The sequence below is a fragment of the Larus michahellis genome, chromosome 1, assembly GCF_964199755.1.
Source record: "Larus michahellis chromosome 1, bLarMic1.1, whole genome shotgun sequence".
In the NCBI taxonomy this organism is placed as follows: Eukaryota; Metazoa; Chordata; class Aves; order Charadriiformes; family Laridae; genus Larus; species Larus michahellis.
The window spans coordinates 39153521-39179750 of NC_133896.1; the positions used below are offsets into that span (position 1 = coordinate 39153521).

Genomic DNA, 26230 nt, shown 5'->3' on the forward strand with positions numbered 1-26230 from the left:
CACAGGAATATCCTACTGAGTCTAGTTAAGACTAGTAAATGCTGGCAGTTGTTTTTTGACTAATTCCTGTGCTGGCAGATAAGTAGAAGATGCAATAGTTCTAAATGGAAATGTAAAAGCCATGCAGCTGTATAGTGTCCTATTCAACTAGAAACTAATAATGATTCCAAGAGTTAGACAAACCTTAAATCAATGCATGCCTTTAATTCAGTGCTCCAGGTGGGAGTGGATAAAGGAAGGTGTAGAATTGCTTCATCTAACAGTACTTAGTTAAATAAGCATATACACCTAACTTGCTGTTGTTTCTTATAATTTATAGTTATGTCAGTCATCTAATTTGCCTTCAAAAATGTAATGGATAACTGAGTATATACCTAGAACAGTAATTCATGTACAGCGTTTACAAAATGTCACTACATAAGAATCTTACAAGAACTTTTGTGTTGCAGACTGTACAGTTTGTTCAAGGAATATTTGTTGAAAAATACGATCCTACGATAGAAGATTCCTACAGGAAGGTATATGCAAAAGACCTCTCTAGTTTTATAGAAATTTAAATATTCCACAGCATGTGCTGCAGTTTTGAGTCATTGTTTGAAAAATGGTATGCCTGGTAATGCCACATAATACCAGGTAACTTAACAAGTCTGAAATGTAAAGGTGCTTTTAAAGTCTGTCTAAAAGGAATAATTCAAGACTAGCTTTTCAGTGTTTGAGCATAATACCTTACTAGCTAGTCAGTAAAAAAAATTCATTGTCAGAATTGGGAACATTGATTTTAAAAAAAAAAATATGTAAACTACACTACTACTTTTTTATATTTTTTATTTTTTATTGTTTTTAGTATTTTCAGGTAGATTTGGACTTGTATGTTGGAGGCCTGAGCTTCTTTACTACTAGGAAAATCTATTGAAAACAGCTTCATGCTCACCTTTAGAATGCTGGAAGCATCACACTGTATTCCTAACAATTTGACTGATAGCTTGATACACTTCCATTAGATGGGTTGTTGTTTTATTAATAAGTTAACACAAACCTATCATAAATGAACAAACACTTACAGTGGCCTGTTAGTTTCTATCTTCCCATCTCCAGCATGACAGGCTGAAAGGTCTGACTCTGCCTGCATCATCTTGAATCTCCATATTGCTCACTCCTCAGTTTCAGCTGAGACCATGATTAATATTCCAGACTAGGATAGTTTACATCTGGAGTGCTACCAAAAGAGTTAACCATTTGGGGAAGCAGATTAGTTTTCATCTGTGTCAGTTTCTTAATCTTTGTCTTTTTTTAGCTGAATTACTTTTCAGATGCATTGGTACTCTGATGTAGCTCACCATGTGGCCACAAAAATGCAAATGTCTATATAAGGGAGGCAAGATGCACAAACTGTATATGGGAACAGGCAAAACCCATAGGACCTCCTCTTTCAGCACTAGACTACATTTATATTGGAATAAAGAGGCTGCATTAACAGCTGTTGCAGCCTATAGTCACCAGAATCTCTTCTGAATGGAAGAGGAATTAGTGAGAGCAAAATGATTATTTCACACTTGTTTTCTTTGACCTCATAGAAATCTGTATGATGGAAAAATCCTAGTCTGTCTTAAGTATGTGGGCTTCCAGCCAAAGCTAGAAATCTTATTAAAGAGCACAGCAACAAAAAATTCTATATAGCTACTTACTTTTTCTGTATTAGAGGAGCAGGAATTTTGGACCCTGTCCTGATGTTTGGTGCAGGCCCAGTAAATGACTCCAAAAATATTCACAGGCTGTACTAAAGTGAAAGGTTTCCTTTGTTATATATTTACATTCTTCAGGTCATACTAGATTCGTGATGTTTGCTGGGTGAATTTTTCCAAAGACTGTTTCCATGGAGCCTGAAAAAGTAAAAAGTAAAGCCATTTTAAGAAATTTAGTCTTTTCTTAATTAATTATTTATTAATTTTGGGGGGCAAAGATCTTATAATGTTCCTTTCAGGTTTGGTCCTGAAATGACTAGGAATATCTCTGTCTATTCTTATCTCTGTCTATTCTTCTTTTCAAATCAGTCAGGTTGTTGAAGGCTTGCTTTAGTATGGACAGCACTTTATGCAGTTGTTTTCTTCCCCTCACTGCTAGTTACAACTCTAACTTCCTCCTTGACTTGGGTGACTTTAAAATGTATTGGTTTGGCAGTTGCAATTCTATACTTTTAATGTTAAATCTAATTTTAAAATATTTGAAGTTGAGAGGATGTGGCTTGAAATATTTTAAGTTTGTCTGGAACTATATATCAAGCATGAAGTCTTGAAACTTGACGCCTTGGTTTACTCCCCAAATATTTCTTCATGAAGAGAATAGTTGCTGCTCAATTAGCTGAATAACTTTGTCAGCAATACATGCTAAAATAGTGGTTATTGAAGGAATCCACATCCCTAGGGGACATGGGAAAGGTGAGAGAAGTGGAAATACTCCTCTTCCCTGCCCCCCAAGCTCAAATCTAGTTACGAAAGAAAAGCTCAAAGTTAAATGAGTGATAATGCATGTATGGGGAGTAAGGAACATGAACTTCTTTGAGTGCTGATCTGCCAAGTAGGAATTTCATGTGCAAATGGAAACAAGGGAAGTGTACCAATAGCTTGAAATAAAAAGAAATAAATAAATAATATGTGTAGCCTGCTTGAAACAGCTTGAGGGCAATTCTGTCCCCTTTAATGCCCTCAAGGCTTTTTTATGAGGTAGAAACTATATAGACTAACTCTGAAATGATACAGAAACTGATCTGACTTCTTAAACCTTCTAGCAAATTTTTCGAAGCTGGATCAGTTTACTAATTAGTGTCACTAAAGGCTTGTTTTGGAGATACCACTTCTTGTGGTTTGCTTGGTTTGTTGTTTGCTGTGTACTATTTCTTGTCTTGTTGTTCTAAATTACTATTAAATGAGTATTAGTATGCCAGTCCAACTTTCTAGCTTCCACCTGTACTTTTCCTTCAGTCTGTGAATGATCCCTGAAACAAATAGAAATTAGTTGTGCTAGTTGCTGATAACCATTCATTACAAATTTAGCAGCATCCTTTTTAATAATCAAAAATCCCTAATCACTTTGCAAAGTGAGTGTACTTGGCTGCTGACGCTGCTATTGAAAATGTCACTAGGGCTCTTTGAAAGGCTTCTTCCTGCTGTTTTCGAAGTGTGTATCCATATAAACTTCTTAAGCCATTATGTTGCTTTATGCATTATGAATTTGCTTATAAAATCACACAGTTCCTGGTATCTTTGGAGGGAAGAGTTGCAAGAAAAATTCTAACCACATCTTTCTTTCTTGGCAGCAAGTTGAAGTAGATGCACAACAGTGTATGCTTGAAATCTTAGATACTGCAGGAACGGTATGTAAAACCAACTTCCCTAAATACTGATGTACAGCGTTAAAACCATCAAAAGCTGTAGGGATGTAAATGATGACATGTTTCCTTCCTCATTCTCTAAAGAGTAACTGGTCAGTGCATTGGATTAAAGGCTGTTCTTTAACATACTGGTATTTAAACAACGCTTGAGTATTGCAGCAGAAAATGGAATTGCAAGTTTCCTGTGAGCTCATGTTCTGTAATAGGGGAAACATGAGATTGAGAATTTTAAAATAACTTGTGCTGCTGTTTTAAGTTGATATTGCCCAGAGGAAAATATAGGCCTGATGGTTACTTGTGTTTGATTCTCTGTAGAGAATATATGCTTTCTTTTCCTCTCCTTTTTCTTTTGTGTGTGAGATGTACTCTGACATTGGGTTAAAAATAGCATTGCTTTAGTCAGCTTTGGTGAACTCAAAGTGCAGAGTTTATGCTGACCCTGTGTATATTGGTCAGGTTTTTCAATGACCTGTTCCAAAATCTACTGAAAGCAGTCATTTCCTTCATTGATTCCCATGAGCGCAAGCTTAAGACCCTTGGAGTGTCACAAGTGTTCTCTGAAGTATAATAGTAACCTGGTCCAATAATAATTTAGTTAAATTCTATATTAGAGTAACGCCAAGTAAAACTACAGAAATGTGGAGTGACTGTTCTCAAAATATATTGCACTTTTCACCTGACATCCAGCAAGGGGCTTGGTGAGTGATTGATTAGCCACAAGGTGGTAGAGTCACCAACGTGAGAAAGACAAATGCTGTTCCACAGTCATACTGGTAAGAGTTTTCGAACTGGGGGAAGTCCTAATGCTGCTGTGCACCAGCAAGTCTTCGTATGCAGTATCATAGTTGTCACCACGCTCTAGAAAGTGTGACGTCTGAGTGTCCCCATCCCCTAGTCAATCTCCTTGAAAATAAAAGTAGAATTTAACATAGGAAAATGCCTAGACTACAAAATGGAGGCTGAAAAGGGATGCATTTACTTTGCCATGTGTTTTAAAGAACAGTCAGGAGACGGTGAAAAAGTTGGTATGTAAGGAAGGATTCAGGAGCAGTGTAACTTCTGTAATCTACAGATTACACTGTACATTCTACTGTACCTCCTCTCTTTAGAAATTACTTTAGTTTGTTATATTTCCCCCTGCCGTGTCGCCCCCTGCGTGTCACGCATGTCAATATCTAGATGTTGTTTAGCCACCCCAGATAATGTTCCAGACCAGATTTATTTAAAAGTGGTTCAGTTTTCTGTAATGCTTATAGTCAAACAGTAAAATATTGGTTGGTTTAAAAAGAGGGAGAGGGCACAAATGCATCATACCTGTGATCCGTTTGTGACCTGAAGTATATGGTAGTTTGTGTAATGAAAGTGCAAACTGAATGTGACGCATGTATTTTTTTTCTTAATTACAGGAACAGTTTACAGCAATGAGAGACCTATACATGAAAAATGGACAAGGTTTTGCATTAGTATATTCCATCACAGCACAGTCCACGTTTAATGATTTGCAGGATCTAAGAGAACAGATTCTTCGAGTCAAAGACACAGATGATGTAAGCATTTCTAAAAATGCATAATACTTATGTTTACAGTTTTCATTACAGGTGTTGTAATGTATACACTGTGATCAGATAGCTTCCAAGCTTTAAATTAAGAGACAAATCAAGCAGTAGATGCATAGTACAGAAATGCAACTCTTAAGGCAAACTGGAGAAATTGTAATTGTCGTGTTGTATATAAAGAGAATTGTCTTTTTAATCTCTTCCTTTAAATACTCTTATTTGAAACTGTACATAACCTTGTTCACTAGTACTGCAGAAAACACTTCTAAAGCAACTCTATTACCTCAATTGCTATCAATGAAGGCTTAAAAAAACCTACAGTTCAATTGTTCTTTTCAATATTCCTACTGTTTACGGTATTTTAAAAGCACAGAATTCTAAGTTATTCTAGAAGATGGTACTGTAAGCTTTAAACTTACATGTTAAGTAGCTTTTCTATTTTGTGTGTTTGCAAGTAAGTTTGGTCATACCATTTCCACACAATTTCAGTATGCACCTCTTAGCATTATTAAAGCTATAAAGTTTATAATTGAATAAAAAAAAAAAATTCTGTAGTTGTAGGAAGTGAATACTTAGTCCCTTAATAAAAGGAAGAAAAGTATTCCAAATGTGAAACAGCAGTAAAAGTCTGTTTTTAACCGAAACACCTTGTAGGTTGTAGCCATCAGACAGAAAGTCTTCCTTAACAGAAACCGTTCATTGCTTACATTTATTTTTTTTTTCGAGTGTGCTCATCTCATTCAAACTGTGCTCATGGAAGCTTTGATCCCTTTCTTACTGCATGTATCCATATATGCTTCTGCTGCCAGCAGACACAGAATGTATTAAATGTTTCAATTTCAGAGAAGTTCATTGGGGCTCTTGTAATACAAACCACCTTGCACTTTCTTAAGCGTAAGCATTTATAGGTCATGCCTATGTTCTGCAGATTTCTTCTAGAAGCGATTTATTACCCATTATCACAAATGTATCTCAGAAGCGTAGTGTTGAAGTTGCATGTGCCTTTCCCATTCAGAACCTACCAAGTTATAGCCTTGTTTAGCATCAAAGTACTTTTGTACACTAAGATCAAGATAAATGTGACAATATTTGAAACTTTAGTTTACCCGGTATATTTATTCCGATTCGCATAAGCTTTCTGTTACTATGCTAGTATTTCCTTGAAACGGTATTTCTTTTTAGAACACTCCCATTACTCTTGAAAACCTTTCCATAGTATCAGGAGAAAGATAATGAGCTTCAAGTTGCAACTTCAGTTCTCACTAAAATTTATGTAAAGTTTTTCCTGTGCCAAAGCTTAGGCATAACTTGCTTTCTCGGTGGGGAAAAATTAAACGATAAAAATACTGTAAACCTTTATTCAGCACTTGAATTTAGGAGAAACTTAGCTATGTCCTTAAATTAATAAAAGGAAGGAAAAAAAAACCCAACTTTGTGTGATTGCCTTTTCTTGCTACAAAGGTCAATTCAGCATTTTCTGTAGTTAGTAATTTTAATAAACTAGCATGTTTCTTTCCTCTGCGTGCATCAGCTTACTACTAAGAACTGTGTAAGCAAACACCTCTTGGAAGGAGTGCAGATACGCTGGGAGCAGAGGAATGGTGAAAGGAGCTTTAGCATCCTTCATCATGCTACCCAGTACAGGCCACTTTTTCCGGGATTTCTGAATGTGTAAGAATCCTGTAGCAGATTCTTCAGTCACTTGGATTTCAAGATTAAAGTCTCACAAATGTAAACTTAAGTTTCTGTTATACTGGAGCTTGATTATTCTGGAGGTCAGGATCCTCTAAGGATTTAGGTAGGGTTTTAGGTGTGCGTTTATGTTGTGCCTTCCCAAAATTTTAATGAATTCTTTGCTGGTATTAAATTGTTTTTAGGTGCCTATGATTCTGGTTGGCAATAAGTGTGACTTGGAAGATGAAAGAGTTGTGGGAAAGGAACAAGGTCAGAACCTAGCAAGGCAATGGAATAACTGTGCGTTCTTAGAGTCTTCTGCAAAATCAAAGATAAATGTTAACGAGGTAAGGCACGGTACCTAGGGGGGGAGGGGTGGCAGGGAGAGAAGGATGGGTCACTGTGTTGTGGTAACCAAACGTTACTGTGTCTAGATAAACTAACAAAATTATTAATAAAGTTTACTGGAATGCACAAAACTGTACCCTGCTATTGTGAGAATTTGTGAAGTGTTTATATCAAGGGACCTATTTAGCTTTGATTTAGGACTTTTTCAAGTTATATTAATTTTAATATAATTAGTTATCCAATTATATTCATATGAATTTGGGGTAAATATTTTTTCATGTTACATTACCTAGTTGATATAATCTCTATCCACTGAGAACATACTGCTAGACTACTTTTTTTTTTTTTAAAAAAAAAGACCTTTAAGAGAGTTAAGTCCTTAAAACTAATTGATTTTAAATTATTTGGTATTAAATTATTTGAGATAGTAAGAACAAAAACTCTGTAGGGTTTTGTCCAAATTAGCAGCTGATCAGAGAAGAGACCTAAATAAGTGCTCTGCAGAGAAAAAGGGAGGCAAAAACCTCTCTACTATCTAGATACTTATTTATTTAGCAGGAGCTAGGTGACTGATCATACATGTACATTTTTGGGACTTGCCATAGTGCATGCCCTCTTATCCAGTGGGTGTGCTGGCATAAAGAAAGGGATGCAAAAAGTTTTAGAGAAAGAAGCTGTGTTAGTGTTTGCATTTCTGGAACAGCTTGAATATTATGATAACCCCTGCAATTCATTGTGTCTCCTGGAAAACACTGTTGGCAGTATCAGTTAAGTTGATAGGGCCTCTGTGCAAGACTTGCATGTAATCAAATAAGTATGGTGGTTTTAAGCACAGCTGATTTTAAAAATGAGTAATGTGTGTTTAATTAGTTGGGAATTTCTGTAAACTTTTCAGTTTTTCTTAAATACAAATTAATCATCGGAACTATATAGAAGTCATATGTTTAATAAACTAAAACTTCCATCAAATACTAAAAGCCCTTGTTGGAATGTTTGCTGCTTTGCAGTCGGTGCTTAGGAAACTGCTAGGATGGCTTTAGTATGAGGACTTCCTTGATTTAGGAGATGCAGAAATAATTGGAACAATGTCAATTATGAACAAAACAGATGCTGTTTAATTGTAGTATGTAGACTTGCCTTAAATTGGCCTTTCAACAAAATCATGTTCTAATTAGAATTCTAGGAGACTCAAAGTGTGAGAGAGTCTTATACATGAGTTACTTTTCTAGAAAATGTTATGCTTATGTCATGCTCTAGACCTAGAGAGGCTGCTGAATTAATTCTCTAGACTTTAGCATTTTTAAATATCTGGAAAAGCATGATCTCATTCAATTACTGAATATCCAGTGTACTTGAGTTACCACGAAAATTTGTACTTAAAATTTACTAGCGCTTTCTTTAAAATAATATCCTTAGACTGATTTCAGTTAGAAGAAAGCTGTGGCCTGTTTCTTGACCTCACTGCTAAATTGCAAAGTAGTAGCATATAGTAATTGATCACTGTGGCATACATCATGCACGTTCAGATGAATTCAAACCAGTCACTAAATAGCTGCAGATTATAGATGCTCTTCCAGTTTGCTTCACTGAAAGTGGAAAACCCTTGGCAGACAACTATCTCAAACAGGGAAAAAAAAAAACCCAGGTATTAATAAAGCATACAGTTTAACTTTCTGGCTTTGTGATAACTAAATATTTACAGAGGTTCTTGAGTATGCAAGTACGTTATGTGTAAAGATTCAAGGCTTACGTTTATGAGAGAAGCCTCTTAATTCCAATAACCAACTGATTTTTGTATTCTCAGATCTTTTATGACCTTGTGCGACAAATTAACAGAAAAACTCCAGTGCCTGGAAAAGCACGCAAAAAGTCATCATGTCAGCTACTTTAATACATAGCTGTACTGTAGCTCTGAGCCAGGTAAGCCTTTTAAAATTTTCTGTGTATTATGGCTATTACAAACAAACAAAACAACAAAAAAGAAAACCTTAACAACTGTGGTAGCTGCTGATGCAGAACAGCACTGAAAAGTCTTCATTTCCATAATCACAGAAATTTTTCTCATCTGTATTTTGGTATTCCAAAATCAGAGCTACACATATGTGCAAGATACATGTTCACACTAGTATAAATTTTTTTTTTTCAAGCTTTAAGATGTTGGTAGAGCTCAAATTAAGGATGTTTATTCTGATACTCTGGAACTTTAGCTTTTGAAAACAGGGTTTTCTTTTTTTAAAGGCTGCAAGAGCTCAATTATCAGGAATGCATACTGTAAAATACTGCAGTTTCCATGCTAAAACGTCACTTATTGCTTTGAACTTCTGCATATATTTGCATGATGTCATAGGAATTTAGCTTGCTTTCTTTGGACTATATCTATATTTTATAGGCTGCGTTGTATTTAGTACATTTGGAAGAGAACAGCGATCACTGTAACACTCCAAATATTTGACCTGGAGCTATTGGTTACTAGATCAATTTCTTATTTGTTGGAAGTTGGCTGATGTTCTACGTGACTAAATCCATGCTTTAAGAATGCTGCTGATGGCTCAAGCAAGCTCCAGCCTGCTCTTTAGCAAGCCTTTTTAGAAGTTAGTCAGCAGGCGTGAAATTTTTTCTGCAACTCATTCTTGGGCAGGTTGTTTCCCCCTTTCCACCTCCGAGCCTTAGTACGGGCATAGGGTTTCTCTTGATTGACCTGACATTATGCAAGTTGCCTGCTCATCTCAATTCCCTTCAATTTTACTGGACATAGGGTGGTTGGGTTGCTTTAGTACTATGATCCGTTATTCTGTCATCCGATAGACCTTTTTGATATACTGGAGGATCATGGTAGGACATGTCACTCTCATAAATTGCAGGCTTTTGTTAATATTGAGATAGCGCGGTGTTTAACTCTCTTTTTTGGTATCTATATTAAAACTTACTTAATTTGAACAACTTGAATCAGCTCAGTAAAACTGAGAGGGTTCTAAAAGCATTAGCTGAAGATGGCAGAAATGTCTGCTGCGTTTCCTTAACAGGGCTTTTGATTCAGGAGCTTTGATCCTCCAAATGTGTTTTTGTTTTTAAAGCCACTGGAACTGTCATACTCTAAGCAAAACTAGTCCCGCCCATCAAATACTACTTCCACAGTTCAGCTTGGTTTACCATATGTATCCCAATTCAGTTTTACTAATTGAGATAGTCTGTTATTTGTATCTGTATGGTAGAAATGATATCACTAGAGGAGAAGCGATAAGGTTATTTTCTCAGTCTGTTTGCGAAGAACTTGGCTAGTTCCTGCTTTAGCTCTTTTAACTAAAGAGGAATGACAAATAGCTGTTACTAATACTGACCTCTTGTTTTGTTGTTACAGGTCTGAAGAACTGTTGCCCAATTCAACAGTGCCAGCATTCCAACTTTATTAAACCTACCAACATCTTAAATGGACTTTCCTGTGGTGGTACCCTTTAAGAAATGGATGAAAGCTACTACATCAGTTTGCACATTCTAATCACTTTCCAGTGTCACGAGAGATTTTTACTTATAAATATTCTAAGTGTATGCAACTGGTAAAACCAGAGCCTACATCCAGTATTACTGATAAGAGACATTGTTCATCCACCAATGTTGTACATGTATGAAAACTGTGTACTGTATACTTCAACAATCCCCACTTTCTATTGGAGAGTACAATAATGTAAATCCTAAAAGCACCACTATTTTAGCATAATAAAAGAAAGTCCAAAGAGCTCCTATATAGACTACTCCAGATAACTTTGCTTCATCGGTATTTGTAGCTTATTGTAACTTTTTTAAAGAAATACAGGATCATCATCATCGTATTGTACAAAAGCGCTTTGATTAACACAACAGCTATAGTTTTTTAATTTTAGGAAAAACCTGTGGAGACAGTGATCTAGTCTTTGAGTCCTTTCAGTATAACGTCTGACTAAAGACATGGCCTTTAATATCTGTTGGGAAGGAAATGTCCAGACTTTTCAACCTTTTATTGTATGTTTCCTTTTCCTTGTTTACATAGGGAACAATGTTTATAGTTGTGTGTACAGTGGGGGTCTACAACAAGAAGTGTATATTTTAAAACGATTTTTTAATGATTTAACAATTTTTTGTAAATCATTTTCGGGCTTCTGCAGCTGTAGATTCTCACTGTGAATTCCCTTGCTTGCTCATGCATAAGTGTATTTGCAATACCAAATATACAGGTTTAGTACTTTTGCCTGTTAGTGATTGTTTTACATGTGTAACGTTTTGGTTGAGATGTTAAATGGTGGAAGAGTACTGTGGATGTGAATGTGGGAAGTAATTTTAATCATGTGTAATTGGTCACAGGGCCTAAGTTGCAGTAATTAACTTTTGCTGATTTATTTAACAATGCCTTGTTGCTTTGTATGCATTAACGTTTGGGTGTAAAGATTGTGTGTATATCCAACAGGGAGCCACAGTATTTAAATTGACCAACCTAATGTTACAACTGCTTTGAGGTGGCCAAATGTAAACTAAAAGCCTTAATTAAAGTGGTGCAATTTTGTATGACTTAGCATCAGTAGTTCAATAAATTTGGATTGCCATGCAAGGGCTTGCATTACAGTTATATACTACTTGAATGTTTTGTGTTTTAGTAGTGCTAGTAAATATTGATTTTATTTTTTTTTAAATCTCTTGCACAGTGCAGATTCATACATCTTAGGACGAAAAGGATCCATTATGACTTTGTCTTCTGACAAATACATGCCGTGGATATTTCTTCTAATAGCATCCCATGTGCTAGGGTGGATGAATTTCTGACTGAATGAAATTCCACTTACAGTTTTGGACTTGGAATATTCCGAGTTCTAACATAAGGGAGAGTCTAACAGAAAAATATCTGTCTTCAAAGGTTAGACTATCATTGGCTGTTTTGGGAACTCGAAAATATGTTGCCTGCTACTTTTCTTCTTTCCGAGGAAGAATTCATTGTTAAAACTGACTTAGTGTAGCTAAAAAAAAAAAATCTCTTGGGAGGAAAATATTATTTTGCTGCATGACTAAACCGTATTTGTTTGGTTTCAAGGAAATCTGCAGAAGAGCATTCTTGCAGTATTGGGTGTAGAGTTTTACAGACTTTAAATATCAGTTAACACTGTTGGACTGTGAAGTGGAATGCGTGGACTGTGGATGATTTCCTGATCTTGGCTGTGCTGCTGAAAATTAACGTCACACCCAAATACTTGGTACCTCCTGTTTCTCTGGCACAGAATTATCAGAGCTTGTTCTAATCCATTCCTGCAAATTCAATCAGATTAGGTTAGCTAATACCGGTAAGCTTTGAGGTAGTTTACGTTGCCCAAAGTGAATTAAGGAGCCCAGCTGATCCTTCCTGCTGGTAATTTCATCAGTCATCACCATGGTTTAATGGAGGTAATACACTCTTTCACTGTGCAGAGCCAGAGTTAAGACTGAAATTCCTTTTCGTTTATCATTAGAAACCAGAACATGTGGTTGATGATCCCCATAAATATCTCTTGGTACCCTCTGCATCCTGATTCATCCCCAGAGTAGATGAGACTGGAGCACTGGATGCTCTAGTTCCTTTTTCACTAGGTACCTTCCTCCTTGATGAGCTAATCAGTATTTTTCCTCCCTTCAGTTTCAACCTCTGCTTATTCAGGTCTTATAACACTTTTATGTCCCAATTGTCCTTTTATCTGTGTTCTTCTTAATGTGTTTCTTTTCCAGGCAGCTGTACAGATGGCATTGGGTGGGAGGGAGAGAAAATTCTTTGATAACATCAGAGAGGGAGCCCTGGTCTGGTCTCAGTGTCCAGCCAAAGAGTACCGATTATAGGGAACGTCAGGCTTCGTCCTGAGAGCTCTGTATTGAAGCATTCTTGATTGCTCTGTGAAACAATAAATGTACAGTTGGAGGTAGCCAGTTTAATCAAAGTAATTTTTTTAGAAACTCCAGGCTTTAACATCTAAAGGCTGTGCTTAAAAAGTGAAATGCCCCCTACATTTAGAACTTGTGCCAGATTTGTAAAATCAACACATCATAACCCAGGTAATACCTAAAAACCAGTATTTTTCTCCTTGAAAACTTAGGCAGACTTCAAGGGAGCAGTGTCCCGGTTTTTAAAGGGAAGATGCATGACAAAATGATGCTGAGGAAGTGATGGACATGAAGCGTAAGGCAAAACACATGAAAGAATTTTCTTCATTTCTAAGTAATTGCGACATAAGAAGCTGTTCCTGCTGAGGAAGTGAACATCCAGTTCCCCACAGGAATTGGAACTATGTAAGCAGTTACCAATTCTAGAAAAGAATCCTGTCTGCTGAAATCTTGAACAAACTTTTACATATCTTCAGGATAACTGCTTTGTGTACTAGCGCTTAAGAAGTTCACGCTTGAACTACTTGTACAGAAACAGAATGCTTCTCATAAAGCTTTGAATGAAAACATGCATAATTCATAGCTTGAGAACTAATGCAGTAATTTTCCAAATTCAGTGTTAATACACATGTATTACTGCTTGTAAAGTTAGCTTATGCTTACAGTGCACACAAAGGTTGTGACTGCTTTATTTCCACCCTAATCTGAAATTGCTGTATGGAAGTATTCAAATGTCTTGAGCTTTCTATGGAAAAAGTAATGTTTATGTCTTGAAATATAGAAATATTATTTAATGGAACTGCATTCTTCCTATTAGGACTCCTTCCTGTCAGTATAAATTTATTTCTTATACCTTACCTTGTTACTAATGCCCTCCTTCATCCTCAAATTATTCTGTGAAATGAATGTCTACTTGTTGAATTTTCAAGAATATTTTGAGACTTTGCAAGATGTTTTCAGATGTCCAAACAAACGCACTGTAAGCTCAGACTACTTCTGCTCTTCTGCATAAGAGAACGTAACTTGTGGAAAAGTATTGTAGAGTTAGATGTTATTTCATAATGTGTACTGATATTGCAATGCTAGAAATGGGAGGTGGGAGGAGAATCCTGCTGGAATTGGGATTAAACTGTGCATTTTTCTCCTTTTCTGGTGTAACTAGAGTTGCTGTTTCTTCGTGGGTAAACAGTAAAGATAAAGACTTTCTTCTTTTAAAATGCTAAGCAAACTATGGATGAATCAAACTTGATAGATTTACTTTTTTTCCAAAGTTTTCCAATCTTTGCCAGTTTTGGGAATAACTTTGAGGGAGAAATTTTGCCGCGCTACTGTACTAATTTTAGACTTCGGTTTAGACATCTCAACAATAGAAAGTTATTTCTAGATGTGAATGGTCAAAAATAGTAGTCTATATACAGCTGTCTGCAACACTTACTTTTTGAATTGTAATATGAAGATGTAGCCAAGCATCAGCATAGACAAAAACCTTTTTGTCCAATGTTATACTGCTGTCCCAACAGCATTAGGCGATACTTCAATTTATAGCTTTTATTTTGCCTATTTTTAAGGAATAGAATAAAAGCAAAAAAAAGTTGCTCAAATGCGTAACAAAATGCAGTTGTATGTAGTAAGGTACCATTAGAGAAGCAGAGCTCTTAATCAAATTAGGTTCTTATTTCTGAGTCTCAAGCACCTTATACTTTTCGTCGAAACATTTATGAACAGCTTGAAGATTCTTAAAACCTAATTTAACTTCTCTGTTCTAGAAAGTGAAACTCTGGAATGATACTTACATTTGTCAGAAACTTTACATTCATAGTCTGGAACTATAAGCAAAGTTGTCTTGTAGTCTTGATTTTGTTCCCAGTGTTTCAATATCTGAGCTTCAAACAACAGATAAATGTGGATTTTACTTTTTTTTTTCTTTTCTTTTGTTTTTCTTTTCTAAATACCCTCCAAACCCATTTATTTTCAGAATTTTTGAATCATCAAGCAGAGGGTGGCTTCCTGTTCACAATGAGATGCTCTTTAGGGAGAGATTTGCGAGTGGAGAAAGGAATGTCTTCGTAATTCCACTGTACTCACTTCAGCCTCAAGAAATATTAGTACTGCTGAACCACAAGCTCTACAGCTTCATTGTTTCAAGAAAGTTCACTGCCACCAGGATTTTTATTTATTTTTCTTTGAGGTTGTGGCTGCGTGAACTACTTCATTTGAAAGTCACTGTAATTTGTAATTAATTCATGTAATTTCTTTTGGCTACCTTCAACTTGTGGGGAGGGGCCATGTCTGCGATCTTGGATACAGAGCGAAACTATAGTAGAAGTTACAGTTCCTTCTTTGTTGAGTATATTTTACCTTTTCATATTCTGTGCCATTTTTACCTTGTACTTCTAAATCTAGCAGGGAGGAGTTGGTAACTTCACTCCTGTACTAAGTACAAAAATCTACATGTGAAATCCCAGCTCTCATAAACTGGGTTTACTGCTTGTAATGTGCCCACTACAACAAAGACCCCGGGCACTACTGTCATGATTTTCACACACAAATAAAATGACAGTTACAAATTTGTCTCTTTCTTTTTTTCCTTTTCAACAAAAAAGGGGGTTTAACTGAGCTTCCTCAATAGGAGTAAGCATGGGAATCAATTTGTTTAGGGTGAGACCCCCAGCAAACATTAATTTGACAGTCAACGCAGGTATTTTAATACTAAGCAAGCACATAAACACTTTTGCTTTAAAAGAAAAAGTTTCTTTACATTTAAATAAAAAAAAAATATGTCCAGCAATGTGTTTCAACTAAGAAAAGATGGGCTAAAACATGAGCTTTCTTCCTTTTCTTACAAAAAGGCAAGGTATAACGTAGCTTCTACGTGGGGTTTTTTGTACTGAATGCAGTTGTGCTGCTGTCGCACATTGCACAATAACTTTGTTGGGCTCTTGCTTTTGATAGTTCTGAATTAAGACTACAGTTTTCTATATGCAGGTGTTATGTATGCAGCTTAGCAATGCATTAGGGCAATTTATTTGATCTGTAAACTGTCTATATTAAAACATGTTTTTCTAAAGGGTAATTGGAGTTTTGAGTTAGTTTACTTGTTTAATTTTAATCTAGTGTATCCTGAACTTTCATCTAGTAGAACCTGTAAGCCCTACTAACTTCACAGAAAGCTAGGAGGGAGCAGAGGAATCTTAGGCATTGGCAATAAACTTGCCGTGTTTCTGCGTTAGTTGTGCTAGCTGCAGAATTGTCTTTGCTTCTCCTGCCTGTTAAGTGTGGAGCGTTGCTATCCCTCGTGAGCTTCTGACAACGTGGCTGCAGTTGCAATCAGTGTTGATGCAAATATGTGAAACTTAGGATGGATTTACAATTTTTAACTATAAATCTAAATTCAGAGTCCTTTATATCATGCTAAAAGAAAATTATATGTAAGAATAGCCTGAAAAAATTGCATTCCCTTCTCGTTCTTGGAAGTTTAAGGTACTTGCATGAGACTCCCAGTTTTTGTTTTCTCTTTTTTCTTCTCCTCTTCCCCTTTTGTTGGATAAATATGAAGTAGGATGCTAGTCAAAAAATACTGCCTGAAAACACACCCTAGGGGTTTAGCCGTGTTTCTCCCCGTTGCCCCCTTACTGGAGCCAACTTGAAGCCCTCTAAGGTGCTCCCCCAGCCTATGTTTAAAGAATTTGTACATACCAAAACAAGTTCTCTCAAGGGCCTCAAATTTTTTTTCTTTTATAGGTTTGTTGTTGTGGGGGGTTTTTTTGTTTTTTAATTAAAAAAAAAAAAGCAGTATGTTGTCTTCTTAATTTCTCTTCAGCTTTATTTCTTATTTCTTTTTATTTTCCTTTTTTTAAAGTTTTTTTATTTCTTCTCATCTGTCATTGCTTTGAATAAACTTGAGGTAGCATGCAAACAAAGAGTTTCCTCTATCATTACATCTCTCATTTGTTTACACTTTTCTGCCCCGAGAAAGGGCTAGCCTGAGAGTGCGAGCTGTTGTGGAAGAATTGAACCAGATGTTAATTTGTGCATTACTCTGAATTTCCCACCGCGCTACAGAGACAGTAATGCTACACTGTTTTGTGAGGATGTGTTGAGAGGGGTAAATTATATTAAATATGTAGTACTGAATTCTGACACAATAGTTTCTTTATCATTCTTTTAGTCTTCTGCTGTAATGAAGTTTGTTGCCTTCACTTGTGCTTTCATGATAGTCTACATGATAGATTTTATTTCTTTTTAAATCCAAAACTACATTTCATGAGTTGACTAATCTACTCTCTTAAGGGTCTTCTGCTTGCTTGTGTTCTGCCTGATGAAGACACCCAATCTTCATCAGGCTCCTCGGCTTTCCTCCTCTTGTGAAGCCGTCTGAGGTTCGGCTCTCCAGCAGCTTCAGTGGGACACCAAGGCTGGGTGCTGCATTTTATCAGCCTCTTGGGCAGGCTGTGGGACTTCAGACGATGCCTTGCAGTTCGGCTGCCTTTTGCAGCCACTATCACGTGTATCCCTCTGTATGAGGAACTGAAATGCCTTAATTTGCCCAGAGTACCCCCTTGTAGCTGTTGCCCCAAATACACAGGAGTACTTGGCAAGTGTTTTGCAGAACTTGCTGGTCTACGCTAAAAATGCAGTTCATACCGTTTTCCTTGTACTAGAGCACAAGTAAATGTACTGTCAGTAGCACAGTCATTTGGCAGTAACAGTATTTTCCCCTAGTTAAAAAGCATGCAAAATCCATTTTGGGGAGGAAGAGGAGCCATAGTTTTTTAGCTTTTTTAGTTTGACCAGGGAGATAGGGGCCGAGTGACCCCGCAGGGTGGGTCCTGCCAGAGAGGTGGTGGAGTCTCCAACTCCATAGTCATTCAAAATGCGCCTGGATGCGTTCCTGTGCAACCTGCTCTAGGTGACCCTGCTCTGGCGGGGGGGTTGGACTAGATGATCTCCAGAGGTCCCTTCCAACACTATGATTCTATGATTCTGCCTCACCTCCTGGTGCCAGCAGTCCGACTTACACTGGGAGAAATGGGAAAGGAAGAGAAATGGGCACAAATTTGCAAACTGCTGGGAACAGCCTCATCTTGATAAAGCAAAGGGCGGGAGGCACGCTGCTCAGAAAACATAGAATCATAGAATCGCCTAGGTTGGAAGGGACCTTTCAGATCATCTAGTCCAACCATCAACCTAACTCTGACAAAAACCATCACTAAACTGTAAGTGCTATCTCTACCCATCCTTTAAAAACCTCCACGGATGGGGACTCAACCACTTCCATTCTGAGCATCAGATTAGCTCTTCTCTGTGGAATGAGATAACCTGAACAGCATTTGGCAGATTTAAACTACTATATTTTTTTTAGGCTTTGCAGCATAACGCGGGGTCCCTCGGCCTGGACAGAGGGGTACGGCTCAGGCCGTTCCCCCCTCACCGCCACGGCGGCCTGGCTCTGCCTCGGCGGGGCGCCGGGTGGCCCGGCCCTGCTTTTGCCTTCCCGGACGCCTGACGGGGCTCGGCTGCCCTCAGCCCAGCCCGCCCGCTCCCCGGGCCCCGTCCCTCGGCAGCGCTGGGTACCCGGGGCCCGTCCCGGCAGCCGGCGGCGGCTCGCCCGGGCGCGGCGCGGCGCAGGCGCAGTGCGGTGGGCCGGCCTGGGCCGGGCGGAAGCCGGCTGTTCTCCTTCCGGGCGGTGGGCCGGCGTTGGTGGAGGCGGGAACGGCTGAGGCTGGGCTGCGGCGGGCCAGAGGCCGCCATGGAGAGGTGGGAAGCGTGGGGTGGCCGGTGCCGGCGGGGTGTCCCGGGGGGATGGCGGGTCCCCGTGGGTGTGGGGGGACGGGATGGGTCTCCCCTGTGGCGGAGGAGCGGGGAGCGGTGCGGGCCGGAAACGCGGTGAGGCTGGAACAGTCTCTGAGGGGTATCGAAGGCTTTTATGTTACCGGGAGCTTTAGATCTGCTTGATTTTTTTTCTGGAATGTAATTGTCAATTAAACTGAAGTTGTTAATTACAGAGGAATCATGGAGCCGGGCCTTTGCAGGGTGCTGTGCAGACAGGCCTGCTTAGGCAGGCACTGCTGTGGCCTTCACGGCGCACCTGTAGCTTCTCCTTTGCGTTTTAGTAATTGTTAACCATTTTTTACCCGCTTCTGCAAGACACGGGAGCTTTCTCCACCTGTGGAGATTTTGTGTATCTGAAAGAAAAAAATAGTCAAATAGTGAAATCATGTAATTCTTTCAACGGAATTTTTCCATTCAAAACTGAATATCATGCTTTTGAATCTCTTACTAGCCTTTTTGTTTTGGTGCGGGGTTTTTGTTTTGTTTTGTTTTTTATAAGAAAATGTCTTGTGGTGTAAGAGGAACAAAATGTGGGTTTTCAGACAAGCTGAGCAATACTAGATGTTCTGTAGGGGAAACTGGACAACAGTACTAGAATTAGAGGGGACTTAGGCTTTGTTTAACTTTCCCAGTTGCGGAGTTACTTGAAGCAACAAAAAAATTTTGTATGTTCTTGGATTCACTTACTTAACTTTGTGTCTCTATGTTACTGTTCTCTAGAAATGGTTTTGGAGACATGTCATCCCCCCACGATGCAGAGATGGCCAGACCTGGACGGAAGCAAAGCTCTCAGAAAAGAGTTTCTAGTATCCTTTTTCTTTAAAGACATTATCTTCTCTTCAGTCATTGCTTGCTGTGTTCACAGGGTGTGTGTATTTTTACCACTTCTTTGATTTTGAGCATGTTGAGAATGGTTTTCAAACATACTGCAAGTTACTCTTTGTTTTATGCCTGTTTAGAGTGAGGAATGTATGAATACAATGTGAAATTGTTACCTGATTTGTGAGGTATTCTGCAGTCAAAATTTTGCTATTGAACTGTTTCATATTTTTCCCTTCTGTAGTCTGTTTTTTCTGTGTGGTATTTTCACGCATTAAGAAGGAGAAAGGTTCAGAAACAAACCTGTGACTGCAATATCTAAAAACTAGTAGGAAGGAATATTAATGACTGACTGAAAGTGTGACTACAAAATCTGGATGAGTTTCGTTAGAAAAATACTGCGTTATCAGCAACATGGGTATGTTACTTGGCCTTTACAGAAGAACTTAGGATGCAAAAGATGCAATTCTTTGTCTTCTCACAGAATAGTATCTCTTCTGAATGGAATTTTCTCTCTCCTCTCTTTTTCCCTCCCCCTTGTCGTCTCAAACCATGTCAAAGTGGTTGTAGTGATGGCTCAGAACAGATTACTTAATAGACTTAAGGGAAAGTAAGAGATTGACAAAATGCATGTTTAGTCAATTCTTGACTACATTTAGATCGATTATTTTGGTTGTGAGTTCAATATCATTTCACGGGTTTGCATTGTCTGTCTCCTCAATTTGTGCCGTCACATTTGTGTAGCGTGGTGTTTTACAGTTTTTCATGGGCTTAGGAACTCAGGTTGACATCAGCCTAGAGAATTATGTGAGCCATAGCGACTCCATGTCAGTTTTTGAAAAAATTAAGTTTTCTTCACTCCATTATATCTTAATTCTATGGTTTTGTGCTCTTTTGCATGTTTTGTGGTATCAGAGTATTGTGATCACTCATTGTGTCTTAACTTTCCATCGACAGTAATAGCAGGAGGAGAGCACAGACATAGATTTATATTTCCCCAGATTTTTTTTCCCCCACTTATTTACAATAAGAAAAAAAATACCGTCTAATTTGACAGCTAATATAATGCTATTTCTCTGGCTATGATAGGAAAGGAATCCAGTACATTTGCTCGTCCTTCTGTTTTTTTTGCAAGCAGAATAAAAGTAGTGAGATATTGGACCTAATTTCATTGTCCCTAAGAATCATGGTGTTCTTGGACACTGACGTAACATAGAATACTGAAACTGTTACACACTACTTCTTAGAAAACCATACCTAGAGCACTGAACCTAGTTGCTGACAGTAAGAAGTGAAGCAGAGCAACTTCTGTTAGTCATCAGCATCCTGGAACCAAGAGAGAGAGGGAAATTATTTTTAAATGCATTCAGTCTCAGGTTTTCTTGTTATGGTTTATGTAGCATAAAGCAGCTCCTCGTGAGGCAAAAGTATTCTTTGATCTGAGCAGTTATGAGGAGTCCCAGACCCGTCGTGCTAACGTTTCTGAACTTTTCTTTGCAGTTTCCCTTTTAGGCCTCCAGCTTTTAAGCTTCTGGTGAAACATTTTGTGCCCTAACTCAGGCTTACGAATGGGACTTTCTGCTTTAGTCTGAAAGACAAGCGGTGTAATCTTCATAATATTTGAGCTACAGCAAAATATTTCTTCTTTCCAAGTACTCGCAATCATTTCGAATGGGCCAAAAGCATTTTTAGGAGAGTGTTTCTTGACTTGTTTATTAATCAGTTCTTACATCTCTGGATGACACTATTGGAAACATGACACCCAGAAGCCAGCTGATTTCCCGAACTCCTGGTTCATTGCTTCGCCAGCCAGGTAAGATTATTTTCTTTAGTGTTTAGTTAAAGGAATAATACACTTGGCCTTCATAACTGATAACAATTCATAAGGAGAAAGACAGGGATGCACTATATTGGGTCCAGCGAAGGGCCAAGAAGTCGATTGGGGGTTTGGAGCATCTGACATTAGAGGGAGAGGCTGAGAAGAGCTGGGATTGTTTAGCCTGGGAGAGAGAAGGCTCAGAGGGATCTTGTCAATGTGTATAAATACCTAGTGGGAGGGAGTAAAAAGATAGCCAGGTTCTTCTTGGTGGTCCTCAGTGAAAAGACAAGAGGCAGTAGGCAGAACAGGTTATACAAGGAATTCTGTTTAAAGGTAAGAAAAAACTTTTCCCATAAGGGTGACTGAATGACAGAACTGGTTGCTCAGACGATCTGTGGAGTCTACGTTCTTGGAGATAACCAAAACTGACTGGACAAAGTCCTGAGCAGCCAGACACTGCTTTGGGCAGGGGGGTTGGAGCAGATGGTCTCCAGAGGTTCCTTCCAACTTCAACTACTTGGCGATTTTGTGATTCTGAAGTTAAACACATTTATAAATATGGAAAAAACCACCTAGTAGCGGTCAACGTATACGTTCATATGTTATGTACTTATGTTGTTGCTGACTGCAAATGGATTTTTGCTTTTCAGTTTTTAGAGGGTGTTTGAGCTTCATTTTCTTTATTTGGCACAAGAGTAGGTCCAGTGTCATTTCAGTTTCTCTCAAGTGTCACATTGAAACTGATTCTTGCCTTTCTAGTCAGCAATCTAGTTTGTTGTGTTTCCTGCTTTTTTGCAACCTTTTGGTTTTGCAGTAGCTTTTAATTATTCAAGATTGTCTGTTGTGTAATATCTCTTTGGGTATTTTTCCATCCTTGTTTTTGTGGCAGGCTAATTCTGTTGCTGACCTTTCTACCAGGTGTATTTATTGGTTGCATCAGTAAATGATTTCCCTCTCCACTTGCAGAAGAAGAAATTAGATGGCACACCTCACAGAAAGGCTGTGGAACCACATGTGGTGGCTAGGGTCAGGTTGCTCTGAAACCTCCCAGTCTCAACCCCTGTGTTCTGCATCAGCTGACTCATACTAGGAGTGTGTTGGGGGTTATTCCCAAACTGGCACTGGTGCAAAGATATCAAGTTCCAGAGAGACCGATTCTTTGTGATTTCCCAGGGTTCCTGACAAGTTCTCTGTGGCCCTTGCTTGTTCTCGTTTAGTGTAATATCTAGTGGCTTCTGTTTTGGCAGCCAGCAGCGAAGATAAATGCTGCTAGCGTTAGCCGCCTTCTCAAGCACGAGCTACTTGTGTGTCAGCATTGAGAGCTCTCACAATGAAACTGCAAGTGGTTCTTAGTGTTGACTTGACACTAAACATCCTGTGAAAAGATCTGTAATCCTCTTAGAGCCTCCCTCACTAGTTGTGTCTGAAATAAAGAAACATGCCCATTCCACACATTTCCATGTCATCATCAGGGCTTACCTCCCTTTTCCTTCTCAGTCTCTTCCTGTAGTCTTTATTTTGTCATCATTCAGGCATTTATATAAGGGATTCCTCTTTTTTGTTATCATCTAGCCAGTGGGTTTTCCAGCAAGCTCGGAGAGGGTGGTTGAACTTTCTGCTGCTCCACATCCTTAACCAACATGCTTAACCGACCTGATCTCTTTCTATGACCATGTGACCCGCCTTCTGGATGCGGGGAAGGCTGTGGATGTTGTCTGTCTGGACTTTGGTAAGGCCTTTGACACCATCCCCCACAGCATTCTCCTGGAGAAGCTGGCGAATCATGGCATAGACAAGGGTACTCTTTGCTGGGTTAAAAACTGGCTGGATGGCCGTGCCCAGAGAGTTGTGATGAATGGGGTGAAATCCTCTTGGCGGCCGGTCACCAGTGGTGTCCCTCAGGGCTCAATTTTGGGGCCAGTTTTGTTTAATATCTTTATCAATGATGTGGAGGAGGGGATTGAGTGCACCCTCAGTAAGTTTGCAGATGACACCAAACTAGGTGGGAGTGTTGATCTGCTTGAGGGTAGGAAGGCTCTACAGAGGGACCTGGACAGGCAGGATCAATGGGCCAAGGCCAACTGTATGAGGTTTAATAAAGCCAAGTGCCGGCTACTGCATTTTGGTCACAACAACCCCAAGCAACGCTACAGGCCTGGGGAAGAGTGGCTGGAAAGCTGCCCAGCAGAAAAGGACCTGGGGGTGCTGGCGGACGGCCAGCTTAACATGGGCCAGCAGTGTGCCCAGGTGGCCAAGAAGGCCAACAGCATTCTGGCTTGTATCAGGAATAGCGTGGCCAGCAGGAGCAGGGAAGTGATGGTGCCTCTGTACTCAGCACTGGTGAGGCCTTACCTCGAGTGCTGTGTTCAGTTCTGGGCCCCTCTGTACAAGAGGGACATGGAAGTGCTCGATTGTGTCCAGAGGAGAGCTACCAGGCTGGTGAGGGGTCTGGAGACCAGGTCATATGAGGAGAGGCTGAGGGAGCTGGGCATGTTTAGCCTGGAGAAGAGGAGGCTGAGGGGAGACCTCATTGCCCTCTACAACTACCTGAAAGGAGGTTGGAGAGAGGTGGGTGTTGGCCTCTTCTCCCAGGTGAATAATGACAGGACCAGAGGAAATGGTCTGAAGTTGGGGCAGGGGAGGTTTAGATTAGATATTAGGAGGAATTACTTTACTGAAAGAGTGGTCAGGCACTGGAACAGCCTGCCCAGGGAGGTGGTTGAGTCACCATCCCTAGAGGTGTTTAAGAAACATCTAGATTTGGCACTTCAGGGTATGCTCTGAAGGGCACAGATTGTAGGTTGTTTGGTTGGACTTGATGATCTCAAAGGTCCTTTCCAACCATGAAGATTCTATGATCCTCCTTTCAGGACTGCTTGGAGATGGGTGATGTGTTAGTTATTTTAAGAGAGAAGCGTTGTGTGTCATGCTGTGATGGTCAGAGAGCACTTGAAAAACAAGTAGCTCTTTTCCCACTTTTATCTTCAAATTAGAGGATGTGTATACCATCTTGACCATTGTCAGTCTTCAGTTATGATCTTTATTTCATTTAGTATGTTGATCTAACAGCTAGCCACAGTTGTGTCACTTTGAAGTTTCTGTTTTATCTTTTCAAAAAGTTCAACAGTACAGAATTTCAGTAAGAGGTAGTGTGCAGTTAGCTTGTGCAGCAGCTGCCCCCAAAAAATATGGAGAGTTGGTGTCAGGTGAAAGTAGAGATCATAGATGCAAAATACTGTGATCAAGCAGATTTAATGTTGAGCAGTTGTGTTCATTGTATGGCTGGTCATCATAGAGATGTTACATCAGGCGATGTTACTAGACAGCATATACTCTGTAAACCTACCATCTATTTTTTAACAGACTTCAGAAGGAGACTTTCTGGTTTCTGAATAATACAGACTTCCCTAAACACAGCTGACATTTATCCACATGTGTGGCTATGATTAGTGATAAATCTTCAAAGACCATTATGAGTGGACAGGCAGTCCTTACTAAAGGTTTGCTATTGGATGTTCCTGCATTATTTAATCCAAAGGCTTCTGCGCTTCTTCGTTACAACCCTGCATTTCTCCTTGGCATCCTGGCTTTCTTCTGTTTTACCTCTGCCACTGCATCGTAGGGGTTTTCTGAGAGTCACAAGTGTCATCTGCTGCGTAGACTAGAGCTACTTCTCTTTCAGACTGCCTGAAGATTCTGCAACAAACAAAGCATCAGCATTTTCACTCCTGTTTTTCTTCCCATTTTACAGCCCCATTCCTACAGTGGAACATTTAAAGTGTTCTTATGAAGTGCATCCATTATCTCCTCTCCTGAGGACAAGGGTTTTTTTGCTTCCTTTGATGTCAGTTGCTCCTAATTGTGGATTAGGGGTATTAGAAACTGTGTTTGAGGATTATTCAACATCGTTATTTTCTGCCATCCTGTAAATTCTTAACCTTGAGTGCATTGTATCATATGGGTGAGGGGGGTTATACCAGTTATTTTCTAGTATCATGCAGGACAGAAAGATGAGCCACTAACAATTTAAATGCTTTGATCGGTAACTTCAGAGTCAGACTGTTAATGTTAGTAGCCATAATTCTAGTTCTACAGGTTGAAAATTGATTTGTGTCTTTGATCTTCTGTATGCCTGACTTTCATGTCTCAAGAGTTTAGGGAAAATTTATTCGTGGTGATTCAAGATATGTGCTGGTACAAGGACAGAAACCTTGGGTTCTTCAGCTTTCTTGATCTGTGTGAAACCGATGCATGGAAAACCAAATCTACCTGTTGATATGAAGCCTTCTAGTGTCCCTGTACCTGTTTGCAATGACCTTGCCCCCTTATAATTTGACGGTGTCAGAGATTTGATGAGGTACGCTCTTGGTGATCTTCACAACTGAGGACATTCGAAGAAAGTTCTATTTACCTCAGGTGCTGGGTGTGAGAAGAAAAAAAGTGCCATAGGCATTTGATCTTCTGCTTCCAAACTGGGTGGAGTCTGGTGGACACACTGGATATGCTCTTTATTTTGCGATTGTTATATGCAGTTGTAGGTGTCTTTGATGCCTCCAATTCCAGCAGTCCTCAAGTTCAAAATGAAACATCAATGCTGACTGAAACTGTCTTGTTATCAGGAACTGCTGTTGAGGGCTGTATAAGCACTTCTCTCTGCAAATTTGCAAACAAAGTGTTGGGACTGTGTGCCGTGCCCTCTTTACCACTGTTGACACAGCTCCTGAATTAGCTGTCACTGTCTTAATGCAACCAATGTTTTTAGGTGGCTTACCAAAGGGGGACCAAATCAGCTACTGTCTCAATGCAAATTCTGTCATCCTTGTGCTGTATGCAAGTCTGTTGTGGTGGAGCTCCTTGTGGTCATAGGATGTAGTATTTATTGTCTTGCAAAGCAGTGTCTCTGTTTTTAACATGGGTCAGATA

General features: G+C 39.2%; 2 protein-coding genes across 5 annotated transcripts in view; both read left to right on the forward strand.

Moving 5' to 3' along the window:
• RAP1B (RAP1B, member of RAS oncogene family) overlaps nucleotides 1–11559 on the forward strand; it is a 31627-nt gene extending 20068 nt beyond the window's left edge. The window contains exons 3-8 of one of the 2 annotated variants that reach the window (XM_074572763.1): nucleotides 450–518; nucleotides 3314–3370; nucleotides 4795–4935; nucleotides 6822–6965; nucleotides 8771–8886; nucleotides 10325–11559. In XM_074572763.1, the coding sequence (XP_074428864.1) occupies nucleotides 450–518; nucleotides 3314–3370; nucleotides 4795–4935; nucleotides 6822–6965; nucleotides 8771–8857 (498 nt within the window). In that variant the 3' untranslated portion in view covers nucleotides 8858–8886; nucleotides 10325–11559. The remainder of the gene's footprint in view (nucleotides 1–449; nucleotides 519–3313; nucleotides 3371–4794; nucleotides 4936–6821; nucleotides 6966–8770; nucleotides 8887–10324) is intronic. The other variant, XM_074572772.1, reaches the window with a different exon arrangement.
• A 6958-nt stretch (nucleotides 11560–18517) lies between these two features.
• The window catches only part of NUP107 (nucleoporin 107), a 34735-nt gene continuing 27022 nt past the window's right edge, over nucleotides 18518–26230 (forward strand). The window contains exons 1-3 of one of the 3 annotated variants that reach the window (XM_074572790.1): nucleotides 18518–18594; nucleotides 19390–19475; nucleotides 21212–21301. In XM_074572790.1, coding sequence (XP_074428891.1) covers nucleotides 18587–18594; nucleotides 19390–19475; nucleotides 21212–21301 — 184 coding nt within the window. In that variant the 5' untranslated portion in view covers nucleotides 18518–18586. Of the gene's footprint in view, nucleotides 18595–19230; nucleotides 19536–20988; nucleotides 21302–26230 lie in introns of those variants that run through there. The other 2 variants (XM_074572797.1, XM_074572782.1) reach the window with 2 other exon arrangements.